The 27,650-nt window shown below is 42.0% G+C and overlaps 2 protein-coding genes and 1 long non-coding RNA gene across 3 annotated transcripts; 1 reads left to right on the plus strand and 2 right to left on the minus strand.

Moving 5' to 3' along the window:
* Positions 1-2,825: 2,825 nt before the first annotated feature.
* LOC311015178 lies at positions 2,826-4,452 on the minus strand. Its single transcript, XR_014597333.1, has 3 exons — positions 4,123-4,452; positions 3,529-3,670; positions 2,826-2,959 (listed from the first exon to the last, which is right to left on the minus strand). It is a non-coding gene; the product is annotated as an uncharacterized lncRNA (long non-coding RNA).
* A 392-nt stretch (positions 4,453-4,844) lies between these two features.
* On the plus strand, positions 4,845-18,295 carry lrrc40 (leucine rich repeat containing 40). Its single transcript, XM_084012289.1, has 15 exons — positions 4,845-5,101; positions 7,493-7,674; positions 8,389-8,462; positions 9,241-9,370; positions 10,236-10,359; positions 11,221-11,360; positions 11,630-11,802; positions 12,096-12,186; positions 15,491-15,536; positions 16,003-16,105; positions 16,420-16,527; positions 16,808-16,918; positions 17,171-17,248; positions 17,557-17,742; positions 17,935-18,295. The coding sequence occupies exons 1-15, from the start codon at positions 4,957-4,959 to the stop codon at positions 18,038-18,040; spliced, it is 1,797 nt and encodes a 598-aa protein (XP_083868415.1). The 5' UTR covers positions 4,845-4,956; the 3' UTR covers positions 18,041-18,295.
* Positions 18,296-19,752: 1,457 nt separating this feature from the next.
* lrrc41 (leucine rich repeat containing 41) lies at positions 19,753-27,360 on the minus strand. Its single transcript, XM_084011166.1, has 10 exons — positions 27,154-27,360; positions 26,545-26,631; positions 26,373-26,431; positions 25,506-26,286; positions 24,635-24,871; positions 23,227-23,394; positions 22,412-22,510; positions 21,677-21,805; positions 20,621-20,693; positions 19,753-20,447 (listed from the first exon to the last, which is right to left on the minus strand). Exons 1-10 carry the CDS (start codon positions 27,251-27,253, stop codon positions 20,228-20,230), a joined length of 1,953 nt encoding a protein of 650 aa, XP_083867292.1. The 5' UTR covers positions 27,254-27,360; the 3' UTR covers positions 19,753-20,227.
* Positions 27,361-27,650: the final 290 nt, after the last annotated feature.

Consider the following 27,650-nt stretch of genomic DNA (forward strand, 5'->3'; position numbering starts at 1 on the left):
AACACAGCGGCCCTGGGCCAATCACAGTGTTAGTCCAGAAGAACAACAGTTAGAACATAAAGAGAGAAAATTACAGGACGCAACCACAGGCGTGCGCGTGCACACACACAGACACGCACACACACACACACACACACACACACACACACACACACACACACACACACACACACACACACACACACACACACACACACACACACACACACACACACACACACTTAGAGAATGACAGAGCAGTGCAGGCCGCTCTCCTCTCTGTGGCTTCACAAGCTGCTGGGCTTTTTTCCATCAATGCCAGGCAGCAACCTCCAGTTCTGAAGAGTGAAGTGCCTCAAGCCGGTCCAAAGGTCCATTTAGTGACAAATAGACCAGAAAGCAGGGTATGATCTAGGTGGGGCTATCTTATGATTGACATGTCACAAAGGCTTACTTTGTTAAGGTTTCTACTACTAGGTGCCTCTCTGACACTTGTGTTTGTCAGATCGACCCATCGCTCCTCACTTCTGTTCACTGGCTGCAAAAAATCCAAGATGGTGTTCGGTATTCGACCTAGCTAATCCAGTCGTCACACTCCTGATTCATCTTTACCAAAGACTTAACTTCACCCAGCCTGTCAGCCACTCCCACCTCAGCAACCAACTCCAACTCCACTCACCTGTTGCACACAGCTGCTCTGAATCACTTATTAAAAGACTCCTGACACACACACACACACACACACACACACACACACACATACACACACACACACACACACAAAATAAAGTCCTATAAAGACCATATAGAAGGTTCATAACAGGCAGGTTACAGGTTTCTAACTAACAGAGGTCAGAAAGCATTAAGCTGCTCGGTTTCAGCTCCGCCTACTGTAAATACAGCACTTTGCAATCAACCAAACTTGTCTACCATTTCTATACCCTGAAGAGTATACTGTATTTATTCTTATATACACCTTAACCTTTGATGTTTCCCCTATTAAATGGCTACGTTAATTCAGTCATTGATGTAAATATAAAGAAACATATTTATACAGAGCATGTTACCTGGCAAACACAAAACAGGGTTGCACATGTTCAATAAGGGCAACTGGTTGAGTCAACATCGATTGACTCACTACAGGCAACAGAGATAGACAACAAAAATATCATGTGGGTGAATGAATGTAAGAAAGAAGAGCTCAGCCTCATGTGACTGAAGAGAAATGATGATAAATGATGTTAAACCTGTTTCTTGCTGACAGACAGACTCAACTCTCTGACTTTAGTTTTTCCTCAATTGCTTTAATTGGCACAATTCTCAAATGATGTAAACCTCTGAACCACTGAGCACTGGTTCACAATATTTCTCTTCAAAACACACGTAATAGTCCATTAAATTGTCAAAATCTGTCAGGCAAATATACAGGCTATCATTTGTAACGTCCACTAAATTTGTAAATTGTCTGACAGGAGAAACTTTAATTTCACTAATGAATGAAGAGTTTCTTATATCTTACTTTGTCTTTGTCTCAAGTTAGCTGAATGCACCTGCATTTATATAGCGCGTTTCTAGCTCTTTACACTCCGTTCAGTCACTTTGACCCGTTCACACACATTCATACACTGATGGCAGAGGAGCCGCCTGCACATCAGGATCTAACTCATTTATACACATTCACACGCCGATGGCACAGCATCGGGGGCAATTGGGGGTTCAGTATCTTGCCCAAGGACACTTCGGCATGCAGACTGGAGGACTAATATTCACGTACTATTCATGAGTTACCAAACGTATTTGTAGAGATTAGTTATAATATCTGAACATGGAGGAACCTGGTCCGGTAAATAATGAACGGGGGCAACTGCCTGAAGAAGAGGAGTAACAGCCCGTGGTGGTGTCGTGAGGGGAATACTCTAACAGTTTCCATGGAAATGTGAGTGTAATATGTATTACTGTAAAAAAAAAATAACTTACTAGTACTGTTGAAATCATCATGTGGATAATATTCAGTTTGAGACACAATAGCATTCAGTTCGCTTGACAAAAATAACATTCAGGGGCCAAATAGGACAAACCTGAAATGTGGGCAAGGAACATTTCCACGCTCCACTGCCATACTTAAAAAACATCTAAACATTTTAACCACCATAGTTTACACGATGGCAAAGGCACTTTTCATCTTGAGGGCACTTTTTATAATTATGAGACAATAACTTTGTTTTGAAGCATGAGTTAAATGTTTTGAGTGAGTGCAGGTGAGCTCAGACCATTGAAATGCACCTCAGACTGTAATATAGCTGTATGATACTGTGTGTTTTACAGGCATTATTATGTCTTCATTGTCTTTGCTCAGGTAAAGAAGACATATCTGTGAGGACATTGGACAGGAAGAGGTGGAGGAGGCTGCTGTGGCTACTGATACACATGATGAGATCATGACCTGAAGGTGACTTGTAGTTTTATCCTTTGCATCAAAGTAATCTGAGGGATAAGCATCCCCTGGTCGTTTTCACCACCTACCTGTCATTTGTTTCTGGCAGGTTTATGATACGCAGGTGGATGAAAGAGGTCTGAACGCATTTCATACACTCGGTCCAGCCAGATACTCGTCTTGTTTTCTACTATCTGGTGTCAGTAAATCATTTCTTCTTTTGTTGTATGGGCCCCTCTGGTGGTGACTGAAAACAGTTCATGAAGTGAAATATTCAAACCCAAGGATTTTAAATGTCTTGCGCAATTTCTGGCAATTTAAATCAAGTATGTTTTTAAAAATGCAAATCGAATAACCATTTGTTTTTTTTATTTTTCCATTTGTGTTTCTGAAAAAGAAAGGACAACATTGAATTTAAGTCTTCTGTGAACAGATCACTTATTGGTCAGCTGACTTGGTCCGCTGGGTTTCTACAGACTCGTTTGATAGATATCACCCTCATCTATCTCTTCGGTCTTGTTGTAACCCATCAACTCTTCATCCTCCCTGCAACACAAGACAACAACCAGCAGATGGGTCAATGGTTCACCTCTCACCTGTTTCACCTGCAGCTTTCACAGAATGTATGAATCCAAGAATCACGACAGTAGAATAGTCCATCGTTCTCTAAGTCTAATTTGTGAACTACAGTTTTGAAGCTTCAAGTTCAGCATTTTTGCCATCGCCATCTTGACATTTTTGTAACCAGTGAAGGAAGTGACCATATTTGGACTGCGGAGGAGCGACGGGTGGATCTGAAGAACACAAGCAGCAGAGCAGCACCTCGAGCAGCAACCTTAATGGATCTGGATCCATCTGGTTTCTGGTGTTTCTAGGTTTTAATGACACTGTTGGTCAGTCTGTCTGCTTAACTGGCATATTTTACTGCAATAAGATGAGTTGCAGTTGAAGGAGATATGGTATGTGCATAATAAAAATTGACAAAATATGTGCATATTAAAAAGGTATTCTTTTTTATTATTGGTTTAAAATCTCAGTAAGATCGTATTGTGATTTAAATACTGTGATTATACTTTGTAAGTGTGATGTAATGTGTGTTTGTGTGTGAAGCTGACCTGTTTTTCCTCAGTACTCGGCGGACGATCAGGATGGTGAAGACGATGAAGAGGAAAACAACTACAGCTGTCAGACCCACCAACCAGGGCTGAAGAGTCCCTGACTGAGATCCTGCTGCTGCTCGCAGGCCAGTCTGCACAGCTAGTACACGCACACACACACACACACACACACACACACACACACACACACACACACACACACACACACACGTATGATAAAGAGAACTTCTCTCTTGAGCCACGTTGAAGACAGACTGGTGATGGACAGTAAGAAACAGCTCAGACAAGTTGAGTGTATTGTTGTTTACAAGAAAATGATGTATAGACAAAATATTCAGGTACAGAGCTGTTATATTAGAGAGGAAAATGTGTTCTAATGTTATGACACAGAATGCCATTATTTTGAGAATAATTTCACAATGTTTTGAGAGAAAAATATAAAGACTCTTCATGGCAACGTTTTGAGTAATACAACAATAAAGATAATTATTTCAGCTGTCATTGTTAGTTGAATCACTTGTTGAAGTTGAATGGAGAACACAAACATCATATGTATATCCTGAGAGATGGAACAGAATATGAAGGTTGTACCTGTGTCAGCTGAGCAGCTGGAGGCAGACAGCAGCACGACCAACAACTCAAGAAGAGACGGATTCATCCCGAACAGAACACAACAAATGGAGTCGACACAGAATGCCGGGACTGGACTTTCAGCTCGCACACACCTCGCTGTAACTGGGGTCAAAGTTCACAGTCCACAGGTAGGTTGTCAGGTGTGTTATCTGCTCTGTTAATGAGCCATTTACAGCCATTTATTGTCATGCATGCAACAGAATACAAGCACAGTTCTCCGGTTGTCTCCCTGCTGTTAGGATCTGTTAGGATTAAATCTCCATAAATCAACTAGTCAAACATCCCAGATGAGACACGCTTTGATGTCAATATGAATATACAATGTACAAAATAATAATAATAACAATAATAATAATAATAATAATAATAATAATAATAATAATAATAATACGCGACCCTGAATACAGGATAAGCGGTAGACAATGGACGGATGGATAATAATAATAATAAAAATAAAATAATAAAGAAAAAGCATTTATTGAGAAGCTGTGTCCAAACTTTTGACTGGTACTGTACATACATATTTATTAAATAAGGTCTCATGTTTGTCCGAGAATCAAGGCTTCCAGGATCATTACTGTCATGTTAGTGGCGGTAGCACCATTACATGTGTGCCAACCGCCATAATCACAAGACGAAGAAGAAGAAAGAAAGCAACACTAGAGGGCAGCAGTACGCCGAGCGTGTAGGCTGCTGAAACCAAAGAAGAAGAACACGGAAGTGTGCTGCCGCTGCGGGCTGAAGACAGTTTGGATGTGAATGTAAACACTAATGTGACCAGACACACGGGAAATGTCTCGATTTAAAAGAGCGGGCCAGGTGGACTCTCTGGCGGGCTTCAGGACGCAGGAGACGGGGCCGGACATCCCTTCCGGTCTGCTGAAGGCAGCCAGGGCGAGCGGCCAGCTCAACCTGTCTGGCCGCGGGCTAACGGAAGGTAAGAGCCAGAGATAAAACATGTATAATATAATAACAATATAATACGTTTTGTTTTATATCTGTGGTGCTGTCACTTGTTAGCTAACGTTAGCTACAGCTCCACGCTGACATCAAGTCTAAATGGTACTAAAACGTTAAATACAAAACAAAGACATACATTTTAATCAAAGTTAATAAGACAGTTTTTACATTTCGAAACAGGTACATTAAAGCTGTGTTCATCTAGTTTTTGAAGAATAAATGAGAGGAGAAAGAGTAGACTAAATAATAACTGCATTTAAAACTATTAAATAAATTGCATGACTGCTGCTGTGAGTAAACACATCTGGTGTTAATATCTATCACCAATTTATTTTAAAAAATCTCTACGCATTATAAAATGATGCAATAAAAACCTGTTCACATGATCCCCGTGATCCTTCCAAAAGAAACACTCAAGGCTACGCATCTATTGACTCTTAAAATAGTGTACTTTGCCGTCACGTCCAGGACATTTAATACTGAGATCTCTCAGATGATTTTTGTGTTACAGACCAACGACGTCCTCAGTCATCACATTGTAACACCAACAGGGCCGGACTGGGAGACTTTTTCAGGCCAGGAGTCAGTCATGTAACCAGGCCACCCTGGCCTTGCCCACACGCGCACGTTCACGCCCACACCTACATGCATTGGCACGCATGTACACGCACATGCACACACACACACACACACACACACACACACACACACACACACACACACACACACACACTGCATTCCAAATAGAAGTTCAAATATGGGACCTATGTACAAACTAAGTTAGGAATATACAGTAACTTTTGTGTTTGGGGCCGGGCTGGTAAAATACAGTAACACAACAATCCTCAGCAAAATCCACTAACACACTTACTAGAAGAGAATAAAGGTTTAACGCAGTGCCAAGGTTACTTAAACATCATATCATGTGGAATGTCAACTGCCTCTTTGGCATAATTTGTATGTGTAGCCTACAATATAACCTAATAAACAAAGACAACAAAGTCCAAATCAAACAATTAATCAGCTATGAGGGGACAGCCTTTGAATACATGTTCACAGAACATGCACACACTGATAGACGCAATGTATAATACAGTCCGAGAGTATAGTTCCTAATAAGCAATCACATAATATTGACTCATATTCTAATATAGGGCTGGGATACATAACAGCAAGTCAGCAACAGACGGCAAAATTCAACACCTGAATAAATTTGTCAGTTTACGGCATTTGGCCGCATCCTCCTCCAGCACCTTTCTTTTTTTCTCTCTCTCCCTCTCGGCACCGCCTTTTCTTTTTTTTTTACCCGGGGAGTTGGGGTCCATGGTTTACAGTACTAGTCGAAGCCTCGACTCTCCCTCTCTGCTCGGCGCTCGCTACACACACACCGCGACTTCAGCATCAGTGTCACACACACCCCTTCCTCCGCACGCTGTCTGTGTGGTTGATACGGACTGTTGGGGCGGGTGTTAATCAAAACAAACCAATCGCCTTGTCCTCCTCACATGCTACTGGCCTGAGTGGCCTCTGATTGGCCAGGCCTGCATCTCTGACTTAGAAAAAAAAAGTCAGATAGCCGCGGCGCCAGCTGACCGGCAGACATAAAAAAAAAAAAGAAAGAGCGAGACGCAGGCCAGCAGGCCAATCATAGGCCGGCGCTTCGGGAAACCTCCCGGTTCTCCCGATGGCCAGTCCGGGCCTGAACACCAATGACACTGCTACTCCATCAAGCTGTCAGAGCTGCGTTACCATGGAGACCACACTAACTGAACTCCCTGAAGAAATCTACTTTTTAGACAGGAGGGTCTCCAGTCTGTGTGTGACAGATGTATCAGGATGTCAATCAGGTTAAAGACATAAAGATAGAAACTGGATGTTTAAGTGAACCAACATATCGTCTGGAATTAAGAAACAACACTTCCTTCTTTAGTCACTGTTACAATCATTAACATATATTTAGTAAACCTTCAGTAGCTAGCGTAGCATAGAAGTGCAGAGGCTAGTTAATCAAGTGCTAACATACTCTGCTAATGTTAGCTTCACAGGTTCGCCATTACACAACGTCTAATCAGGACTCCAAATACAGGAAACCAGCCTGAGCATGAAGATAATGAGAGTATATGGAGCAGAGTTGGATAGTTGTTGGACCTTGGTCAGAGCTGGGTGATGCTTCACCGTGATTGGACAGTCTGTTAAAGAGGCGGGAATTGGCTAGTGGTTAATTGCCTCCCCTTAACCAGCTAAAGGTGTGTACTCTGTGTGTGTGTGTGTGTGTGTGTGTGTGTGTGTGTGTGTGTGTGTGTGTGTGTGTGTGTGTGTGTGTGTGTGTGTGTGTGTGTGTGTGTGTGTGTGTGTGTGTGTCTCTCAGTCCCTCAGGATGTTTATCGTCTAAACATTGACACGCCAGAGGAAGCCCACCAAAATGTGTCCTTTGGAGCATCAGATCGCTGGTGGGAACAGACTGAACTCACCAAACTACTGCTCTCATCCAATCAGCTCACACAACTGTCTGATGACATCAGACAACTGCCTGCACTCACTACGCTGGATGTAAGTAACACCAGCTGAGTAAGACACCACTCAGTAACTCCTCCCACCTTTCATGTATGCTAGTTGTTATACCTGTTCAAAGACAAACAGACTGAGGGACAGAGAGACGCACAGGCAGACAGACTGAGGGACAGACAGAGAGAAAGTCAGACAGACGGTCAGGCAGGAAGATAGCCAGACAGACGGAGAGATAAGTGGACAGGCAGACAGATGGATGAATGGAGAGGCAGATCATGTTGGTCCTACCAGGTATTGTAAACGTTGCCAAATTTCGGTGCTTTACGGTAATTGCTCTGTTGCCTTAGAAACAGAGAAATCAAACAAGTTCAACAACACAAACATTCACCTGCAAGCAAAATCAGAAACATTTCAACATGTGATCCAAAGTATGGACAGTGTTTCCTTCATGTACATTACATAAATCACATACATTATCATTAATGTGATCTGCTCTCACTAAGTAAAGAAAATCATTCTATCTATCGGTATCAAATTCAAGGTATCCGTGTTGGAACATTTTCAACTGATTCCCAGCTGTAACGTGGTCTGAGCCTAACTCATTACCTGTACAAGTGTACCGAGACTCTTAACTCACTGAGTAAATATATTTAGCATCTTTTTTAAATCAGCATTAACTGAGACGTCCGTAGCATTTATCATTTTCATTGTAGCTCTGAACCTAAAATGTACATTTTTTACGTAATTCTCTGGCAGCTCCATGACAACAAGCTGACAAGTTTACCCAGCGCTGTTGGAGACCTGCAGGAGCTACAGCAGCTACGACTTAGGTACACACACACACACACGCACGCACGCACGCACACACACACACACACACACACACACACACACACACACTGACTCACTCACTCACTCACTCACTCACTCACTCACTCACTCACTCACTCACTCACTCACTCACTCACTCACTAATATTTGATGTATCCCATCAATGAACTGAACTATAATGCTATGGTGTTTTATGATAAAATACAGTTAATATTTTAAAACTTTACCACTCTACCTCCATGTTTAGCTTTACAGTCAGTTGTTTACATTTTACATTCTTGCTCTGGCTTTTTACACTGTGTTCACACCAATGAGGACTTGTAGTTCCTCTTCTTAGTCATCCTCCCCTCAATCTGAAATGTGTTGTCAAGCTTGGATATAATCAGTTTATCATCAAACTAGCCGTATTGGAAGTAGACATCGCTTGTGGACGTGTTAATAAATAGCCCTTAATAAAATGAAAAACACTTCCTTGGTCATATTGTGCATCTACTGAACAACATATGCCGAACCAATTATAAAAAAGAATTCCTTCATAAGTTTTTAATCAACATCCAGTCATGTTTTTTTTCCTGTAAAACAAAATATGATGTTTGCTTATGTAAGCTAGTACCAACCAGTTTCAACCAATGAGATAACAGCCATCATCAATTAGTTTGAAACTTTTAGTGATTTAGTGATAGACGTTGTGTGGTTCTGAGTGTTATATTTAAAGCCTGGCCACTTTTTAGGGGTCCAATCGAAAATAATAAACTAAAATCTAATGTGTGTGTCCAGTCATAACCAGCTGACATCACTGCCAGTGGAGGTGTATACTCTGAAGAACCTCTATAGCATCACACTGCAGCAAAACCTGCTGGAGAGTCTGCCGGAGGAACTGGGACAGCTGGAGAACCTGACCCAGCTGGTAACTAACATACTGTATGTAGTGTATAAGGCCTGTGTCCACATAGCGTCTTTTTATGAGCACCAGCATGTTTTTTCCAATTGTTCTGGATGAACAGAGAGGGCCTATTTTCTCTGAGCGCTCCACCTGTTTTGTGTGGCCACTCAGAACACTTCAAGATGGAAATCTCTGAACTTTTCAGAAATGGATGGGAGGATAGATGATTTTAACAAGGATCGGCACTTAAAAAACCCTCTAAATTGATCGTGGACAATTTCCATTATCGGAATAATCATAAATATTGTCACATGAGTGAATAAAAAAAGCTGTCTAACTGGCGTTCATTGTTGAGAAGTGAAAAATAGAGCCTGATTTAAAAAATAGGCTCCAGGAATCATCATAAAAGAACACAACGCACTATTTATTAACGCATTATTATTATTCATACATTAATTTTAAATTTTTCCTTTAAGAACTTCACTAAAAAAAGATGTGTTCAATCTGTGATGCAATAGTAATTTGCTTCTAGACTAAATGTAAAGTTACCCAGTATAAATATTGTGTTCTATCATTATATTCCAGTATGTTTTAGTGCCGTTTACAGTCTTACAGTTTTTAGCACATTTGGATTATTATTGAGATAACTTTGTGAATCACAATCATTTTGGCCCAGATAATGTTGACGTGAAAGTGCTCTAACGTTACGGCTGTCAGATTGAGGTGATCATACAAAGTATGAAGCAGCATCCTCTGGTTGGTGACAAATCAATGTCAAAATAATAGATAATGTAATCAACGGGGCAATGCTTTCACTCCCACCAGCCTCTTTCTGCTGTGTTGTGTGATTGGTTGATGGAGGTGTCCCGTCTGTTGTGATTGGTTGAAGGACCTGTCCACCAACCTTCTGAAGGGCCTGCCCTCCAGTCTGGGTCGTCTCACTCGTCTGCAGAAACTGAACCTCAGCCACAACAAGCTCAGCTGTCTGCCCGACAGTCTGGCTCTGCTCGCAAGTAAGACCAGCGATGGTGTGTCAGCTTCCTGCATGGGGCCTTTATTTGTCAGCAGTAGAAGGAACCAGGCTGTTCTATCATTTCTAACACATCCTGTTGGTTCTTAATATACTTTAATATCACCTGCTCCGGTTTTAATTTGCTGTAAACGCCTAACATCTTCCATGTTTTCCTGTTGTCTTGATCATATTAGTATAACAACACTAATTCCATGGTGTCACACTCTCCACCCTGTTGCTCTCACTTTAAAGCTGTTTACATTTCTTTCTTTCGATGTAACACTTACTGCAGATGTTTCACATTAAAAGCCTTAATCTTCCTTTCCTGACATATCTTGAGAACCGCTCATCTGATCTACTTCACACTTGGCGGGTGTACTAGTAATGACCCCGTGGAGTGCTTTTTTGAATTTGGGGCAATTTGGACATTTGACACGTTCTAATGTGTCAGGTGGCACTATGAGAATAACTCAATATGAGTGTGTAGATTACTTCAGGCCAGGACTATTACCCATCATGTGAAGTGAGCATGAGATTGGACAATGTAAAACTCAATTTACAACAGTTTCCATAGTAAAACAATGGCACCGCCATTCCACAAATATCTAAAAACTTCACAATCTACCATTGGGAAGCTCCTGCTGACCAAATTTGAGATGGATCCGTTGAATCATCTACTTGTAATCTACTAGAACTACTAAGTTTTATGACATAATCCTTAGAAGTATTAACTATTCTTTTGAGCGCTGCATTCGCCGGAGGCTTATAACCACCAACTTTTAAACATCCATTTATCCTTCTAGAATGAGTTTACAAAGTTTGCATACAACCCGCTCATCTGTGTGTGTTGTGACTTTCACAGACGTGAAGCTGTTGGACTGTAGCAACAACCAGCTGACTGACATTCCTGCCAACCTATCAGAGATGCTTGCTCTGGAGCAGCTCTACCTGAGACACAACAAGCTCCGCCTCCTCCCAAAGCTCCCTGCACCAGTGCTCAAGGTAACCATAGCAACATGAGTCTCCCCAGGTGTATATTCTGCTGTGTTATTAATGAAACAGGTACAGCAGCAAAAGTGCACAATTCAGTTTGTTCCATAAGAGCGTTATGGTCAACATTACCTTGCAAATATGATTCAAAGTCATGTGTATGTACTTCATAAGCTTGTGATGATAAATTGATTATTATTATTAGTTATTAACTGCTGTTCATATATTTATTTATTGATAACTGTGTGTGTGTGTGTGTGTGTGTGTGTGTGTGTGTGTAGGAGTTGTATGTGGGGAACAACCAAATTGAGCAGCTGGAGGTGGAGCAGCTGACCTCTCTGAAAGCCATCTCTCTTCTTGAACTACGAGACAACAAGATCAAAGTCCTCCCTGAACAGATCACCTTACTGAGCACGCTCACACGTCTTGACCTCACCAACAATGACATCATCGCGTAGGTCATCGGCCATCAACATGTACACGTGTATTTGGAACGGAGCGCTCACACTGGCCAAACAATCCGTACTTTAGGGCGCACTCACACCAGGGTCATTCGATCTGCACCGTGCCTTGGCATGATTATCTGGACGATTGCAATTATTTTAGCCATGATGACTGTGACATGACATGTTCATTTCGTCCCATGCCTAGTTGTAACACTGTGAAGTGTTCCAGACAAAAGCTAAGTAGGTTTATATGTATATGTAGAGGTAAACACTGTGAGTCAGTAGGATGTTTCTCTGTCAGTCTCCCAGCAGCTCTGAGCCTGCTGCCAGATCTGAAGGTGTTACTGTTGGAGGGAAACCCACTGAGAGGAATCAGGAGAGACCTGCTCACTGTAGGTAACACACTGTAGGAAATACACTGTAGGAAACACACTGTAGGAAATACACTGTAGGTAACACACTCTAGGAAACACACTGTAGGAAAGACACTGTAGGAAATACACTGTAGGTAACACACTGTAGGAAATACACTGTAGGAAACACACTGTAGGAAATACACTGTAGGAAATACACTGTAGGAAACAAACTGTAGGAAACACACTGTAGGAAACACACTGTAGGAAACAAACTGTAGGAAACAAACTGTAGGAAACACACTGTAGGAAATACACTGTAGGTAACACACTCTAGGAAACACACTGTAGGAAACAAACTGTAGGAAATACACTGTAGGTAACACACTCTAGGAAACACACTGTAGGAAAGACACTGTAGGAAAGACACTGTAGGAAACACACTGTAGGAAACACTGTAGGAAATACACTGTAGGAAATACACTGTAGGAAACACACTCTAGGAAACACACTCTAGGAAACACACTCTAGGAAACACACTGTAGGTAACACACTCTAGGAAACACTGTAGGAAACGCACTGTAGGTAACACACTCTAGGAAACACTGTAGGAAACGCACTGTAGGTAACACACTGTAGGAAACACACTGTAGGAAACACACTCTAGAAAACACACTGTAGGTAACACACTCTAGGAAACGCACTCTAGGAAACGCACTGTAGGTAACACACTGTAGGTAACACACTCTAGGAAACACAATCTAGGAAACACTCTAGGAAACACACTGTAGGTAACACACTCTAGGAAACACTATAGGAAACGCACTGTAGGTAACACACTGTAGGAAACACACTGTAGGAAACACACTGTAGGTAACACACTCTAGGAAACACACTCTAGGAAACACACTCTAGGTAACGCACTGTAGGAAACGCACTGTAGGAAACGCACTGTAGGAAACACACTGTAGGTAACACACTCTAGGAAACACACTCTAGGAAACACTCTAGGAAACACACTGTAGGTAACACACTCTAGGAAACACTATAGGAAACGCACTGTAGGTAACACACTGTAGGAAACACACTGTAGGAAACACACTGTAGGTAACACACTCTAGGAAACACACTCTAGGAAACACACTCTAGGAAACACTCTAGGAAACACACTGTAGGTAACACACTCTAGGAAACACTATAGGAAACGCACTGTAGGTAACACACTGTAGGAAACACACTGTAGGAAACACAATCTAGGAAACACACTCTAGGAAACACACTCTAGGAAACACACTCTAGGAAACACACTCTAGGTAACGCACTGTAGGAAACGCACTGTAGGAAACGCACTGTAGGAAACGCACTGTAGGTAACACACTCTAGGAAACACACTCTAGGAAACACTCTAGGAAACACACTGTAGGTAACACACTCTAGGAAACACTATAGGAAACGCACTGTAGGTAACACACTGTAGGAAACACACTGTAGGAAACACACTGTAGGTAACACACTCTAGGAAACACACTCTAGGAAACACTCTAGGAAACACACTGTAGGTAACACACTCTAGGAAACACTATAGGAAACGCACTGTAGGTAACACACTGTAGGAAACACACTGTAGGAAACACACTGTAGGTAACACACTCTAGGAAACACACTCTAGGAAACACACTCTAGGAAACACACTCTAGGTAACGCACTGTAGGAAACGCACTGTAGGAAACGCACTGTAGGAAACACACTGTAGGTAACACACTCTAGGAAACACACTCTAGGAAACACTCTAGGAAACACACTGTAGGTAACACACTCTAGGAAACACACTGTAGGAAACGCACTGTAGGAAACGCACTGTAGGAAACGCACTGTAGGTAACACACTCTAGGAAACACACTCTAGGAAACACACTCTAGGAAACACACTCTAGGAAACACACTCTAGGTAACGCACTGTAGGAAACACACTCTAGGTAACGCACTGTAGGAAACGCACTGTAGGAAACGCACTGTAGGAAACACACTGTAGGTAACACACTCTAGGAAACACACTCTAGGAAACACACTCTAGGAAACACACTCTAGGAAACACACTCTAGGTAACGCACTGTAGGAAATGCACTGTAGGAAACACACTGTAGGTAACACACTCTAGGAAACACACTCTAGGAAACACACTCTAGGAAACACACTGTAGGAAACACACTCTAGGAAACGCACCCTAGGAAACACACTGTAGGAAACACACTCTAGGAAACACACTCTAGGTAACACACTCTAGGAAACACACTCTAGGAAACACACTGTAGGAAACACACTCTAGGAAACGCACCCTAGGAAACACACTGTAGGAAACACACTCTAGGAAACGCACTCTAGGAAACGCACTCTAGGAAACACACTGTAGGAAACACACTCTAGGAAACACACTGTAGGAAACACACTCTAGGAAACGCACCCTAGGAAACACACTGTAGGAAACACACTCTAGGAAACACACTCTAGGTAACACACTCTAGGAAACACACTCTAGGAAACACACTGTAGGAAACACACTCTAGGAAACGCACCCTAGGAAACACACTGTAGGAAACACACTCTAGGAAACGCACTCTAGGAAACACACTCTAGGAAACACACTGTAGGAAACGCACTGTAGGTAACACACTCTAGGTAACACACTCTAGGAAACACACTCTAGTTAACGCACTGTAGGAAACGCACTCTAGGAAACGCACTCTAGGAAACACACTCTAGGAAACACTGTAGGTAACACACTCTAGGAAACACACTCTAGGTAACGCACTCTAGGTAACGCACTGTAGGAAACGCACTGTAGGAAACACACTGTAGGTAACACACTCTAGGAAACACACTCTAGGAAACACACTGTAGGAAACACACTCTAGGAAACGCACCCTAGGAAACACACTGTAGGAAACACACTCTAGGAAACACACACCAGGAAACACACTCTAGGAAACACACTCTAGGAAACGCACCCTAGGAAACACACTGTAGGAAACACACTGTAGGAAACACACTCTAGGAAACGCACCCTAGGAAACACACTGTAGGAAACACACTGTAGGAAACACACTCTAGGAAACACACTGTAGGAAACACACTCTAGGAAACGCACTCTAGGAAACACACTCTAGGAAACACACTCTAGGAAACACACTTATCTATCTGACTCTCTTTAAAATGTACATCAATGCAGTAGTGTTCACTGATCATATGATGATAGTTACAGGATGATCTGTGGGTATATATCAGCTGGTAACATTCATCTTCATATTCTAACTGCTTGCACTCATCTCCTGTTGTCCTCCTCACAGAAAGGAACCAATGAGCTTCTGAAATATTTAAGAGGAAGAATTAAAGGTACAGTCCACTGTTTATATTACCGCAGGTTGATCCATTGATCCAAGAATTCACGTCCTTAAAGGTCTCTCAGAGGAGGACTCGGGTGTACATGTCATGTCTTTGGTCATGTGGTGGCTCCTGAAACTCTGGGATGTACTTTAAAGTTGTGATAAAGTGAGTAAGTGGACCTGATCTAACTACAATATACGTGGAAAATCAAGCGCTGATAAAAGGAAGTAAGAGCTGTTTCTCAGTAAGAAGACACCAGCTGACCTGATCCTCTACATCCAGTGTGTGCTTGGCTCCCTGCTGCTACGCCACCTAATCCATCTCAACTGGAAGCTCACTACATTTCATCAAATATTAATATTAATTGTAGGGGTTAGAAGTAGAAAACACTGAAGTAAAACTCTGGTTTTGGTATTTGTGACAAATGAATAGCAGCACACAGTGAAAACATGCAGTGTGTGTTTGTGTGTTGCAGAGGATCCTGATGGAGAAGAGGAAGGACAGACAGCCATGACCTTACCCAGTCAGGCCAGGGTCAATGTGCACAGCATTAAAACTCTCAAGTTACTGGAGTACAGGTCAGTGAAACACTCGTGTTCACCATCACACACTTGTCACTTATGTACTTGAACTTAATATAAAAATAGTAGTTGGGGAAGGGAATCACCAGGGGCCCCACAATATCATCACAATACTAAAGTCGCGTTACCCTATCACGTTACTGAAATCACGTTACCAAATCATCATGATACTGAAATCACTGAAGTCATGTTACTATGTCAGCATCATCATATGTTCTCCTGTCAAACACATTAATGGCAAAATTCAAACTGGTTTCGATCATCTGCATGTTAGTTGGAGTTAATAGACTTAACAGAGTGTTTGTGTTCAGTGAGAAGAAGGCAACGGATGTTCCAGATGAGCTGTTTGATGCTGCAGCAGGTCAAAGTGTTACCAGTGTTAACTTCAGCAGGAACCAGCTGACCTCCATACCTGCCAGGTACACACACGCTGCTCATCATCATCATCATCACTATCACTGTGTGATGGAGATCAGAGTTTGTGTTGCTAACCTTCTCTCTCTCTGTGTGTGTGTGTGTGTGTGTGTGTGTGTGTGTGTGTGTGTGTGTGTGTGTGTGTGTGTGTGTGTGTGTGTGTGTGTGTGTGTGTGTGTGTGTGTGTGTGTGTGTGTGTGTGTGTGTGTGTGTGTGTGTGTGTGTGTGTGTGTGTGTGTGTGTGTGTGTGTGTGTGTGTGTGTGTGTGTGTGTGTGTGTGCGTAGACTGGTGGAGTTCCTCTCCTCACTGTCGGATATCAATCTGAGTTTCAACAGACTGACCTGTTGTTCTCCTGACCTTGGCAAGTTCCTGGAGCTGATACACATTGACCTCAGGTACACACCTACAATGTTACAATGTTGACTGAGATAATAAATCTACTGAGAAGTAGGCTCATTTTCTCATTGACTTCCATGCAATCAGACTTCTTTTTGCAACCAGAGGAGTCAACCCCTGATGGCCAGCAGAGAGAATGCAAGTTTAAGGCGCTTCGGCTTTGGCTTCACTTTTTAGAACTGGAGGTTGATATTAAGTTTACAAAACTGCAGTGAAGGGGTTAATATATGTTCTGCCTTTTCTTCTTTCAGTAATAACCAGCTGAACGATTTACCGTCTGAAACGAAGAACTTAACTAAACTTCGCTCCATCACTCTCAAATCCAACAGGTAAGTCACTGATCCAGGACCTGTCCTGTTCCAAACCTTCATCATGTTAGCTTTTGCAGTTTCATTTGATCTGTGTTTCAAAAAAAGAGCACCAGGTCTCTGCAGCACTACTGTATGTTTACTAGATCGCTATCATGGTTGACAACAGACCGTCTCATTTCGGAGACTACTGGGTTCGGCCTTTGCGTTCTTCAAAGAACCCGGCTGACGTAGACCACGAAGCACGCGTCCTCTGAAGGATGCGGCCCACCTTATTGGGACACACTGTCTCCTACAGTTTGTCCACTGACTGTTTCTACTGATCACAGGTTCAAGTCATTCCCTGAAGTCCTTTATGACATGGTGTCCTTGGAGACGGTGTTGCTTGGTAACAACCAGGTGGACCAGGTTGACCCCCATCGTCTGATAAAGTTGGTCCATCTGTCCACACTGGACCTTTCAAACAACGACATTCTGAAAGTCCCCCCTGAGTTGGGCCTGTGCATCAGCCTCAGGTATGTCGTCTTCTTCACTGCAGCACACGTCCTCAGTAATGTCCTTTCTGTCATACGGCAACCAGGAGGTGTGACTGACCTGCAAACTGTCTTAATCTAAAGTACTTCACTGTGTTTTGTGTTGTTGAACAGGAAATGATCTGTGTTCATATTGAGTCTAAAAAAATAAGTAAAATGTGTGTTGTCCCTCAGGTGTCTCAGTCTGGATGGGAATCCTTTCCGGGCACCCAGAGCAGCCATCGTGGCCAAGGGAACGGATGCAGTTTTGGAGTACCTCCGCGACCGCATCCCGACATGACCTCTGACCTCAGCTCCCACATCTTTCCATCTGCCATTGAAAATCCATAGCTGAGTGTTAAATATTCATCACACATCACACAGTCTGCTGCTGAGAAGAAAACCAGTTGTTGGTGTTGAATGTAATGACTATTTCTGGACAATCAGATCCAACTGATGCCTACATGTGTGATGAAGACACTTTTCCCAATAAAGTTGTTGCTAAGAAATAGAGCTGTGTGAATGATAATAATAAATATAATAGCGCAGTCCGTAATGGTCCAGTCTGCTTCTAAAACAGCCGCTGTACAACTAACTGGAGGTTAATATGAGGTGGAATTGTATTGGTTGTGCAGCAGCTGCAGCACAAAGAAAACATTCATAAACCTTTTAATCAAATTGCAAATGTTTTAGCACATATATGCAAATGAGTACGTACAATGATCGACAATTTGAACAATTACCAATTTAATATATCTTCTTGATCAAAACTGATTACGTTCTCTTCAAAACGTATGAATTATTTCATCGAGTAAGTCATCATACACACAATAGTCCATTCAATTGTCAAACTCATTACTGTACTATGGATTTGTAACTTCCACTAAATTTGTAAATTGCCTGAGAGGAGAAATATTAATTTCACTAACGAATGAAGAGTTTCTCATATCTAACATCAATCAATCACACTTTGTCTCAAGTTAGCTGACAGGTACTATTCATGAGTACAGCTGTTACCAAACGTATTTATAGAGATCAATTATAATATCTGGACATGGAGGAACATGGTTTAGGTTCCGGGTTTTACCGGATCCCCACAAATCAACCAAAGAAAACAGGAAATCACGTTCACAACAGCGTCTGTATTCGTTCAGTGGCGACCGTGATGGTTAGTCTCGTCACACAGTGACCCAGTACTCACGGTACCGTCTACCAGTCGGCCAGCCTGATCCGACTCTGCTCCGCTGAGACCGTCGGTATCTCCAGAGTGATCCTGCTGTCCAGACTCCGGGGATGAGACGCACGCGCCACCAGCAGTTGGCCATCACACCGCGCATCGCTACAATGTGTTCACTGTGGTGTAAGACAGCTGCTTTACGAAAATAAAAATACCCTAATAGTTTCCATAGAAATGTCAGTGTCAGTGCAAACTGTAAAAAACGAATAATAAAAACTAATAATAAAAACTTGTACTGTTGACATTGGATCTGGATACTATTCAGTTTTGATACACAATAACATTCATGTCACTTGACAAAAATAACATTCTGGTACAGTAAACATTCAGGGTCCCCTAAAACAGACAGACACACACTCGCTAACGTTATAGGTAGTAACGCCTGTGGTACATCAGCAGCTAAATGAACTGATGTGATGGAGACTCACTAGTCTCTTTAGTTTCATACTGCAGCTGCTGATAAATGATGGTTTAACATGTTTGTCCATCAGGTTATTGTTGCAGCTTATTAGGCTCTACTGGTTAGAGGTGAACGCCACGTTGCTGCAGGTCTTGGTGCGTTGTACGCTTAAGCATACATATATAAATGTAACATTTTTTATTTTTTATATGTAAACTTTGCCCGTCGGTCCTTGAGACATGCACATTTTTCAATGACTATGGTTAAAGTCTAGGATCTCCTAGATACGTTTCAGATCATGGCCGGTGCATTAAGACCTTGTGTTCCTGAGGGAGCTCTTGATTCTTTTCAATGTTAGAGATAAATGATTCAAATGTCAAACGAACAGGAAGCTTTTTTATTTTTCAACTGTGAAGCAAAAGAACAAAGTCAACGTTACAAAAGTAAAATGCATAGAACCAATTAAATGTGCAACACAATGCAACAACAAAGCAAAATAATTTATTTACAAATCATTGTAATTATGACAGAAAGAATAAATGTCACTATCTTCATCCAATCCTCTGGTTTCCATGTGAGTGCTCAGTATGTTGTAGACACACATGCTGTCGTTGTATGTTGCATTGCACATCACAGTCTAGACATATGGAAGCTGTTTAGACGTGGTGAAAATAGAGCCAAATTCCACAATACTGGATCGAATATGTGACAGTGGTGCAGCTGGGGTTCAAGAAAATCCTCAAAACTTGAAGAAACTGGGGTGTCTGATCTGATTCCAGGCTTCTGTCAAACAGGAAATGACAAACTTTACATGAGGTGCTGCGTCCCACAGGAGGCGTTGGGCACTTTGTTCACATGTTGCTGATGTAGTCGGCCATGCTGTTGGTGGAGTTCCATCCTTCCACCAGCAGAACACAGAACGGACGCAGTCGGTTCAGTGCAGTCTTCCATGTGTCGCGGTCGCGGTCGCCGGGGTTTTTCCTCAGGTCAAGGATCAATCTGTGTGCTGGACGATGTGTCCTCAACCTGTCAGCGAACTCCAGCAGCTCAGTAGGCTGAATGAAGTTGAAGCTGGTATGGATGAAAGGCAGCACGTTGAAATAAAGATATGATCTTATAAAAACAACAACAAGAATTCACCGTCCACAGGACACCAGCAGAGGAGGCTGGAAGTCGTACATTTAAAGAGTCACTTAATTAAAAGTACAGAAGCATAATCAACCAAAGTGTTACTGTGGTCTTACCTGATGTCCAGTCGCTTCACTGAGCTCAGCGAGGATCCTGAGAACAGCTCCGCCAGCCCTCCCACGTTCCTGGCTGTTGACAGACAGTCACATTCATGAACTCAGCTGAAAGTTTCAGTCTAAATATTCATGATTTAGAGATACACTCATAGCACATATACAGGTCTCTGTTGAGTGGGGCAGAATGCTTTTCTTCTAACCTGTTCATGCCTGTCCAGACGTGACGGTTTAAACCTGCATGTATTAATATTGAGGCAGGGAAACAAGCTGTGAACGCAACACACACCTATTATCACCTTTCATGTTGAGATGAGGAACCTGATACCAACTCAAGTCCAGCAGACACTGAGCAACATTAGGATTAATTTGTGGTCTTCAGCAAACTCAACAGAAAACAAAATAAACATCAGTGGTGCATCAGAGGAAAAACAAAGGGTCTCTGTATGTCACATCAATATGCAGTTTTTCTCCAAAGCAAAATTGACCAATCTGACATCACTAATAAACTATAAGCTTTTTAAGGCAACACCGAGTCTCCATCTTTCTGAGCTCAGCTGCCTGCGACACTATAGAGACGACCTCTGGTGGTGTCTGCTCGTCACTACAATGCATCGCATCAATGTGGCGTCATAGAAAGAGGAGGTCTGTAAATACTGTAGTATAGCGTAGTCAGTGTTGGGTAGGTTACTTCAAAAACGTAATGCATTATTTATTACTTGTTACTGTCATTTCAAGCTCATTCGTTACGTGTAAGGCATTACACTACTATTGCATTACTTTTAAGTTACTCTCACCAAAATAATTGAAAATATGGATTTGGCATTCTAAATGTAGCTTATTACAAGCAATAAGAATTCTTCACGATTATTCATTTGATGTAGTACATAGCTTTTAAAAGGTACTCAAAGGCACATTACATGGTACTAAAGACAGAAGCAGTGACATAGCAACCAGAGCTGCCTTGACACTGCTTGGATCTGGCTGGGTGTCAGTGTTGGTACTGATGGATCCCCGAATGAAATCCTGTTGATGTGAAGAAGTGGAGGATGTGCTCACCGAGGCGATTCTGAGGCAGGCTGAGTGTGTGGAGGGAAGGCACCCTCTTCAGAGCGGCCACAAGCTGCTGCAGACCCTCCTCCTTGTTGCTCCACTTCTCAAGAAGACGGCAGTCATTAAACTGCAGCTCTGACAACGACAAGATGGTGAATTCAGTTTCAGACCGCCCAATAAGAAAAGAAACGCTGATGGAGATGAATAAAGTCACTTTAGCTCTGCAAGATGCATTAACCAACTTTTGCATGTTATGTCTTATTAATACATATAATATAGATAAAAAAAGTAGACAAAAGGGCAATACAGAATAAGAAATGAGAAAAAACGTACTTTGCAGTTTGCAGATTCTGATTATTACAACTAAATATATAATTAACTAATAAATGATGTGTTTATCAGATTAAACTACCCTGCAGTATACAAAGTCATAAAAATGAGCCACAACATTAAACATTTAAGTGTTGAACATTAATCAATAATTATAATCCAATATATTATTCTACACAATGTATTTGGTACCTTAAGTATATTGTGATGCTCATACTTCAATGAGACACAGAGCTGAAACCAGCGAGACCACAAAACATTTCACCAGCATAGTTTCAGTTTGAGGAAGAAAAAAATCTATTTCATTTGCTCTTATGCTCCATGTTGGTTGAGATAGTTTTAATTCAAGACTAATAACCGCTGTTAGCTCGATGGCTCTCCTGCAGTCGAGAGTCATTCTCCTTTTCTTACCTTCCAACTTGCAATCACTCAGTAGGTTTAGGATCTCAGGGAGACAGTCAGACAGCTTCATGTCCTCCAGGTTGAGACTCTTCAGGAGGTGATTCGACTCTAAAAGTTAACCATATGTCGAACAGATAAATCGTTCAGGCAGATATGAAGCAAAGATCTATGGATAATGATGTGACTGAACTCCTCTTTACTACAACTAGGACTGGAAATATATAACATTTATGATGTCATTTATGAAGATATACACTTGTGGTCTCCATGTTTTGGCCATCTTTACTTCTTACATGTTGACTATTTACTATAACAAATGTCCCAAAATACTTGAAATTTAATAAACAGAATGAATATTTCTGGCAGCAGGATGGTGTATGTGGGATGGTGATGAAGGCTCACGGATGTGTTTCCAATACTTTTTGGACAACAAGAGGAAGAAGATGTATCAGACTTTGAGACACACAGAGCAGGACTGTGCAGCCAGTGAGCGGTTCCTGTCCTGCTTTAATATTCTTTCAACTTAATGTGTTGAACCCATCCTTCTAGTTAGCTATTCTAGCTAAATCTGTAGTTTATGTTGTGAATGCTGCAAAGTTTAAACTGTCCTTTTGTGGATCCATTCAGTCCTCTAGCAGAGCTGCTCACATCATTCATAGCAACAACTCTTATTAAAACACTGTCTTACTTAAAGGCTACTTAAAGGTTTTTCAGGGACTTTTCCTTATTTGACAGAGTGTCGAGGGACAGAGGATATTGTATGCTGTACAGATTTTAAAGCCCTCTGAGGCAAATGAAAATGAACCCCTTCCTGTGTCTCTTACCTGAGAGAGTGGTGAGGAGTTGGCTGGCAGAGGAGCCAGTCTGTAATCTCATCCCGGCTACGTGAAGGAAGGTGAGACGTGGACAGCGTCTCAGCAGAGATGTGACCAACTGCAGATCTGTTCGGAGCTCAGCTACTTTGATGTCCAGCTTCTCCAGAGACAGTGGCTCTGTTGAAGGGTGGAAGACTGTCAGCTTATGTGGAGAATGTATACACTACACAGCTCTAGTATTAGTAGTATTAGTATTTAGAACTCTGTATCCCTTTTGAAAAGTCTTTAAAACAGACAGTTTAGGTTGAAATAAACATGACATGACATTTATTATTTTATCCAATGTGACTAACAATAAGTGCATTCAACCATATGCAAGTTTAATACAACTCTGGTGTCATTCCTGTAACTTGAGCATTATTCTGTCTGTGCCCTGTCTTCAGTATCAACTGTCCTGTTGATGTATGTTGTTGTGTGTGGTGGCTTGGTAGCAAAATAATTTCCCCCTGGGGATTATTAAAATGCAATCAATCAATCAAAATCAATCGGAAAAACTGTGATGGATGTCTATGATGGACATTTAGTGAATTTCACTGTTGACCTTAGTTTTCTCAACCAAAGTTTGCAAGACCTTTTTAACCCAACTGTCTGACTGTGTCTTCACGCCTCTGACTTATTTTTTTAATATTTAATTTTAAATGGTCTGACATGAAAATAAAATAATCGGGACTGTAAAAAACCAGTCCAATCAAAAAAAGATGGGCCCATTAAAATAATTGGACGGCCTGCCTGTCTGTCAATGCTTACTTCCTGATTGAGCACTCTGCCGGTCTCGAGCACTCGTTTGGCGTTCTCGGGGAGCGGCTTTGAACAGAGGTCTGAATGAAGGGAGCGGGTCTTTTTCCGTTCGGTGACGCGTTCAAAGTCACTGAGGTTTTTCCAAATGACCTACTCTGCCTTTAATCAGCGATGTTATAACATTAGCGAGCTAAACTGTTTACATGCTACTTCTGCTAACATGCTAATTTTGCTAAGGTTGATCAGTGGTGTTTACATTATAAAGTAGCCTATTGAGAATGTTACTAATGTTACGTTATTAGCTACATCATTGAAGTATCATTGTGTGATGATGTCAGAGAGATGTCAGTCCATTTAATGGCTGCGTTTTGCTTCAAAGGGTGACTTTTACAACGGTATTCTATATAAATGCAGATCATCTTTTTTTTGCATTCCTATTCTGACATCCTAGAGCACAACAGCACATTTTGATTTCCAAAGATATCATCCTTTTCAACTTGTTTCCGCTGTTTTTCTGCCATCACAATGCACACGCCACTGCAGTGGTGTAAACGTGACGTTGACTTCTAATTGGATTATACACTTAAAATACTTGACTTTGGTAGAAGCTTCACAGTACCTGATTTGTGTGACTCAGCCGCACTGGGATGATATGGTAACAAGTTTGGTCCCCACATCACAGTCTGGATCTCCACGTGCAGGGACATCAGCTTGGGGCTTGAATCCAGCAGGACCTCCACCAGCTTGGTGTCCGGCAGGACACTGATGCTCAGATCAGTAAGACAGCTGTGGGAGCTGTTGGACAGCTGCTCCAGTGCCATGGCCAGGACCAATACATCCGATTCCCTGAAGATCGCTGCACAAACAACCAAAAACACATCATTCCTGCAACAACAAATGTGTCATCTTGTGTTGTTACTATTCTCTTAATAATAATATTTTCCATTTCATTTTTGTCAACTGATTAAATTGATTCAATGTAACAATGCTGTCTAGCTCCAATGTATTTAAATAAATCTACATATTTGACTGCAGTTCAATGTAAAACTTCAGACATTAAAACTGCACTCCTCTCCGACACACAGCAGTAATGCCTCACCATTAACCCTTCAGTGCTGTAAAATGTAAAGAAAGTACAAAATCCATTATTAAACACAAATACAGTGCAATGGTAATACACCTTCTGTATGAATAATATTTAGTTTTCATTCAAGGTTCAGTTCATCCAAAACACAAAAAAACAAACACTTTCTGGTCAGGGTGGATTTTCTCTGTAACAAAAGAATGGAGCTTAATGTGTTTACTTTAGTGCGTGCCCCAAAAGAGCTGCTATGTATTAATGCAGTGGGCATAACTGATTCATTTATAGTCACCTGCATTGTATTGTATGTATGTAAATGTATCTTAAAAAGAACCAACTTAGTATGCAAGGACAGATGCACTTTACCAAGACAATAATGACCCACGCACACATTAATTAGCAAACTTACAAACACTGTGAAGAGTTAGAGAGCGAAGGCAGTAAAACGAGGGCAGGGCAGAGTTCAGCACTCTGAGGGAGTCAGCCCGACACTGCCTGATCTCCAGATTTTCAATCTGTCCCCATGGACAAGCCCCTGGTGAGGGACCACCACACGGACTGAAGGTCTGACACAGAACCTGGGGGTCCAAAGTTATGTTTGCCTTTCCAGATTCCTGCTCCACTGACGCACAATCCATCTTTGGGCGTTTGCAGGGAGTGACTTCATCATCCTGATCCTCTGAAGTCCTGGTCTCGTGACCTGAACTGTGACCGGCACTGGCTGAGGCGGCTTGTGAAAAACAGCTCGTCTTTTTGCTGTGCAGTAAGTTCTTCAGCTCAGGGTTTACATACTGAGACCCCCTGCGATGTAGGATCCAGGCCAGCACTATGGGACACTGCACATGTACCACAATCTTTTTAGCCACCCCGTGGTCCAGCAGGCGATGGAGGACATACAACGCAGTTTGTGTCTTTCTCTTTGATAGATCAATGCACTGTGATACACCAACACTCAGGATACGCGTCTCTAAGAGGTCCAGCAGAGGCCGCCGCTCCACAGTTAAACTGTCCACTGGTGTAATGAGTAAAAAATGATTGATACATTTGGCTGCAGCCCACAGGAAGGACGGGGTGTTTAAATTTGTGATGTTCCTTTTGACGAAGGGGTTTGTGAAGCCATAGAACACAAGAGTAAAAAGCATCCTCATAACTTCGTGTTTGGACTCTTCTTCCGTGTGTAAGTCCAATACCTGAAAAGCAACACAGGATACATAACAAGGAGGTTCTTACTTCAGTATATGCGATCGCTCATTATTTAAAAAGACATTGCACCTACATGGTAAGGTCCATTCATATCCTGTAGGATTCCGATCCACCCAGGGTGAGTCGATATCCCTGAGCCAAGGCAAACAAACAACAAAGGGAAACTTAATTATCTTAATTCACCAGATTAAAAACCAAGAATACATACAACACACTTTTTTTTTTGCACGTCAACTAGTTTTTACCTCTCTGGTTGAGGGCAGGCTGGAGTTCATCCAGCTGACATACAGTCAGATGAGGAAGAAGGTCCTTAATGAGAGGCGTTGGAAGATCTACATGATGACAGACGGGTCAATGTTAGGACACATCTCCCTCAACGCAGGTCAGTAACAAAACACAAAACTGAAGAAAAAAAATAGCTAAGAAATATCTTGTAAAAGTGAGAGGCCAGGCAGCCAAAGGACCTTAAATCTGACTGAAGCAACTTTAAACGGTTAAAATCACTTGCGTTACATTGAGTGTCAAATTCATTGTAATGCTGTGCATAACATTATGTGTAACGTTGAACAATAATTCTGACAATTTTGAGATTTTAGGGGGAAACCTCTTGTGTGCTAGTTTGGGACGTTGACAGGAAAACATGGACATCATTTGAAAACGTCTCGTGTTGACAGGAGTTCAGTGAAGCCGACTGTCTCCACTAGGCGCTATATGACGTTAGCTAACGGTAATGACATGCTAGCTTCTAGTTAGCGTAACTCCCTGTTCTGTGCGTCAGCTATTCGTATTCTCCAAGGCTAAGTAACGTTAGCGCTAAAGGAACATAGCTAACGTTAACGTTAACATTAACTCACCAAGAACAGCCTCTGTGCCCAGGGCAGCGAAATGTTCCCTGACAGCTTGGAAACATATCTCCTTTAGACACAAGCCCGCTCCTTTGGATTTGTTCAGCATGTTTTACGGCCAGTGGGGAGCATTACTCTCTTACTAACGTCGTTAATTACGATGCTAATAGTAACGATGGTAACAGTAACGGCGGCTAACATCAGGCCAACGTTCGGGTCTTCTCTCTTCTTCTCTAGTTTAAATGGCGGCCTACCAACCAAGCTGGGAGGTAAATGCTGCCCCCTACTGTGTGGCTTTGAGGAGTGTCTGAATATTAAACCTGTACATATTTAGATAAACATACCTGTAACTGTTCCTCCCACATTTCGACCAGACCGTCAATATTTTCTCCTCCATTGTTCTAATCCATGCTTTAGTACAGGAGATTCTTTATAAAATGTCCTGTTTGCAAATGGATCTACTTGAAAGATCCCACCTGGCCCATCATGTGTTTATATATAGACAT

This window comes from Eutrigla gurnardus (assembly GCF_963514095.1).
Source record: "Eutrigla gurnardus genome assembly, chromosome: 6".
Classification (NCBI taxonomy): Eukaryota; Metazoa; Chordata; class Actinopteri; order Perciformes; family Triglidae; genus Eutrigla; species Eutrigla gurnardus.

Excerpts from the sequence above, each read along its gene's own strand:
- lrrc41 (XM_084011166.1), bottom strand. The coding sequence starts at position 27,253 with ATGCTGAACAAATCCAAAGGAGCGGGCTTGTGTCTAAAGGAGATATGT. Across the intron at positions 22,511-23,226 it reads ACTCCTCACCACTCTCTCAG|AGTCGAATCACCTCCTGAAG; the intron begins GTAAGAGACACA and ends GTTAACTTTTAG. Across the intron at positions 20,448-20,620 it reads GTGAAGCGACTGGACATCAG|CTTCAACTTCATTCAGCCTA; the intron begins GTAAGACCACAG and ends CATCCATACCAG.
- lrrc40 (XM_084012289.1), top strand. The coding sequence starts at position 4,957 with ATGTCTCGATTTAAAAGAGCGGGCCAGGTGGACTCTCTGGCGGGCTTC. Across the intron at positions 15,537-16,002 it reads TTTAAGAGGAAGAATTAAAG|AGGATCCTGATGGAGAAGAG; the intron begins GTACAGTCCACT and ends TGTGTGTTGCAG. Across the intron at positions 16,106-16,419 it reads CTCAAGTTACTGGAGTACAG|TGAGAAGAAGGCAACGGATG; the intron begins GTCAGTGAAACA and ends GTTTGTGTTCAG.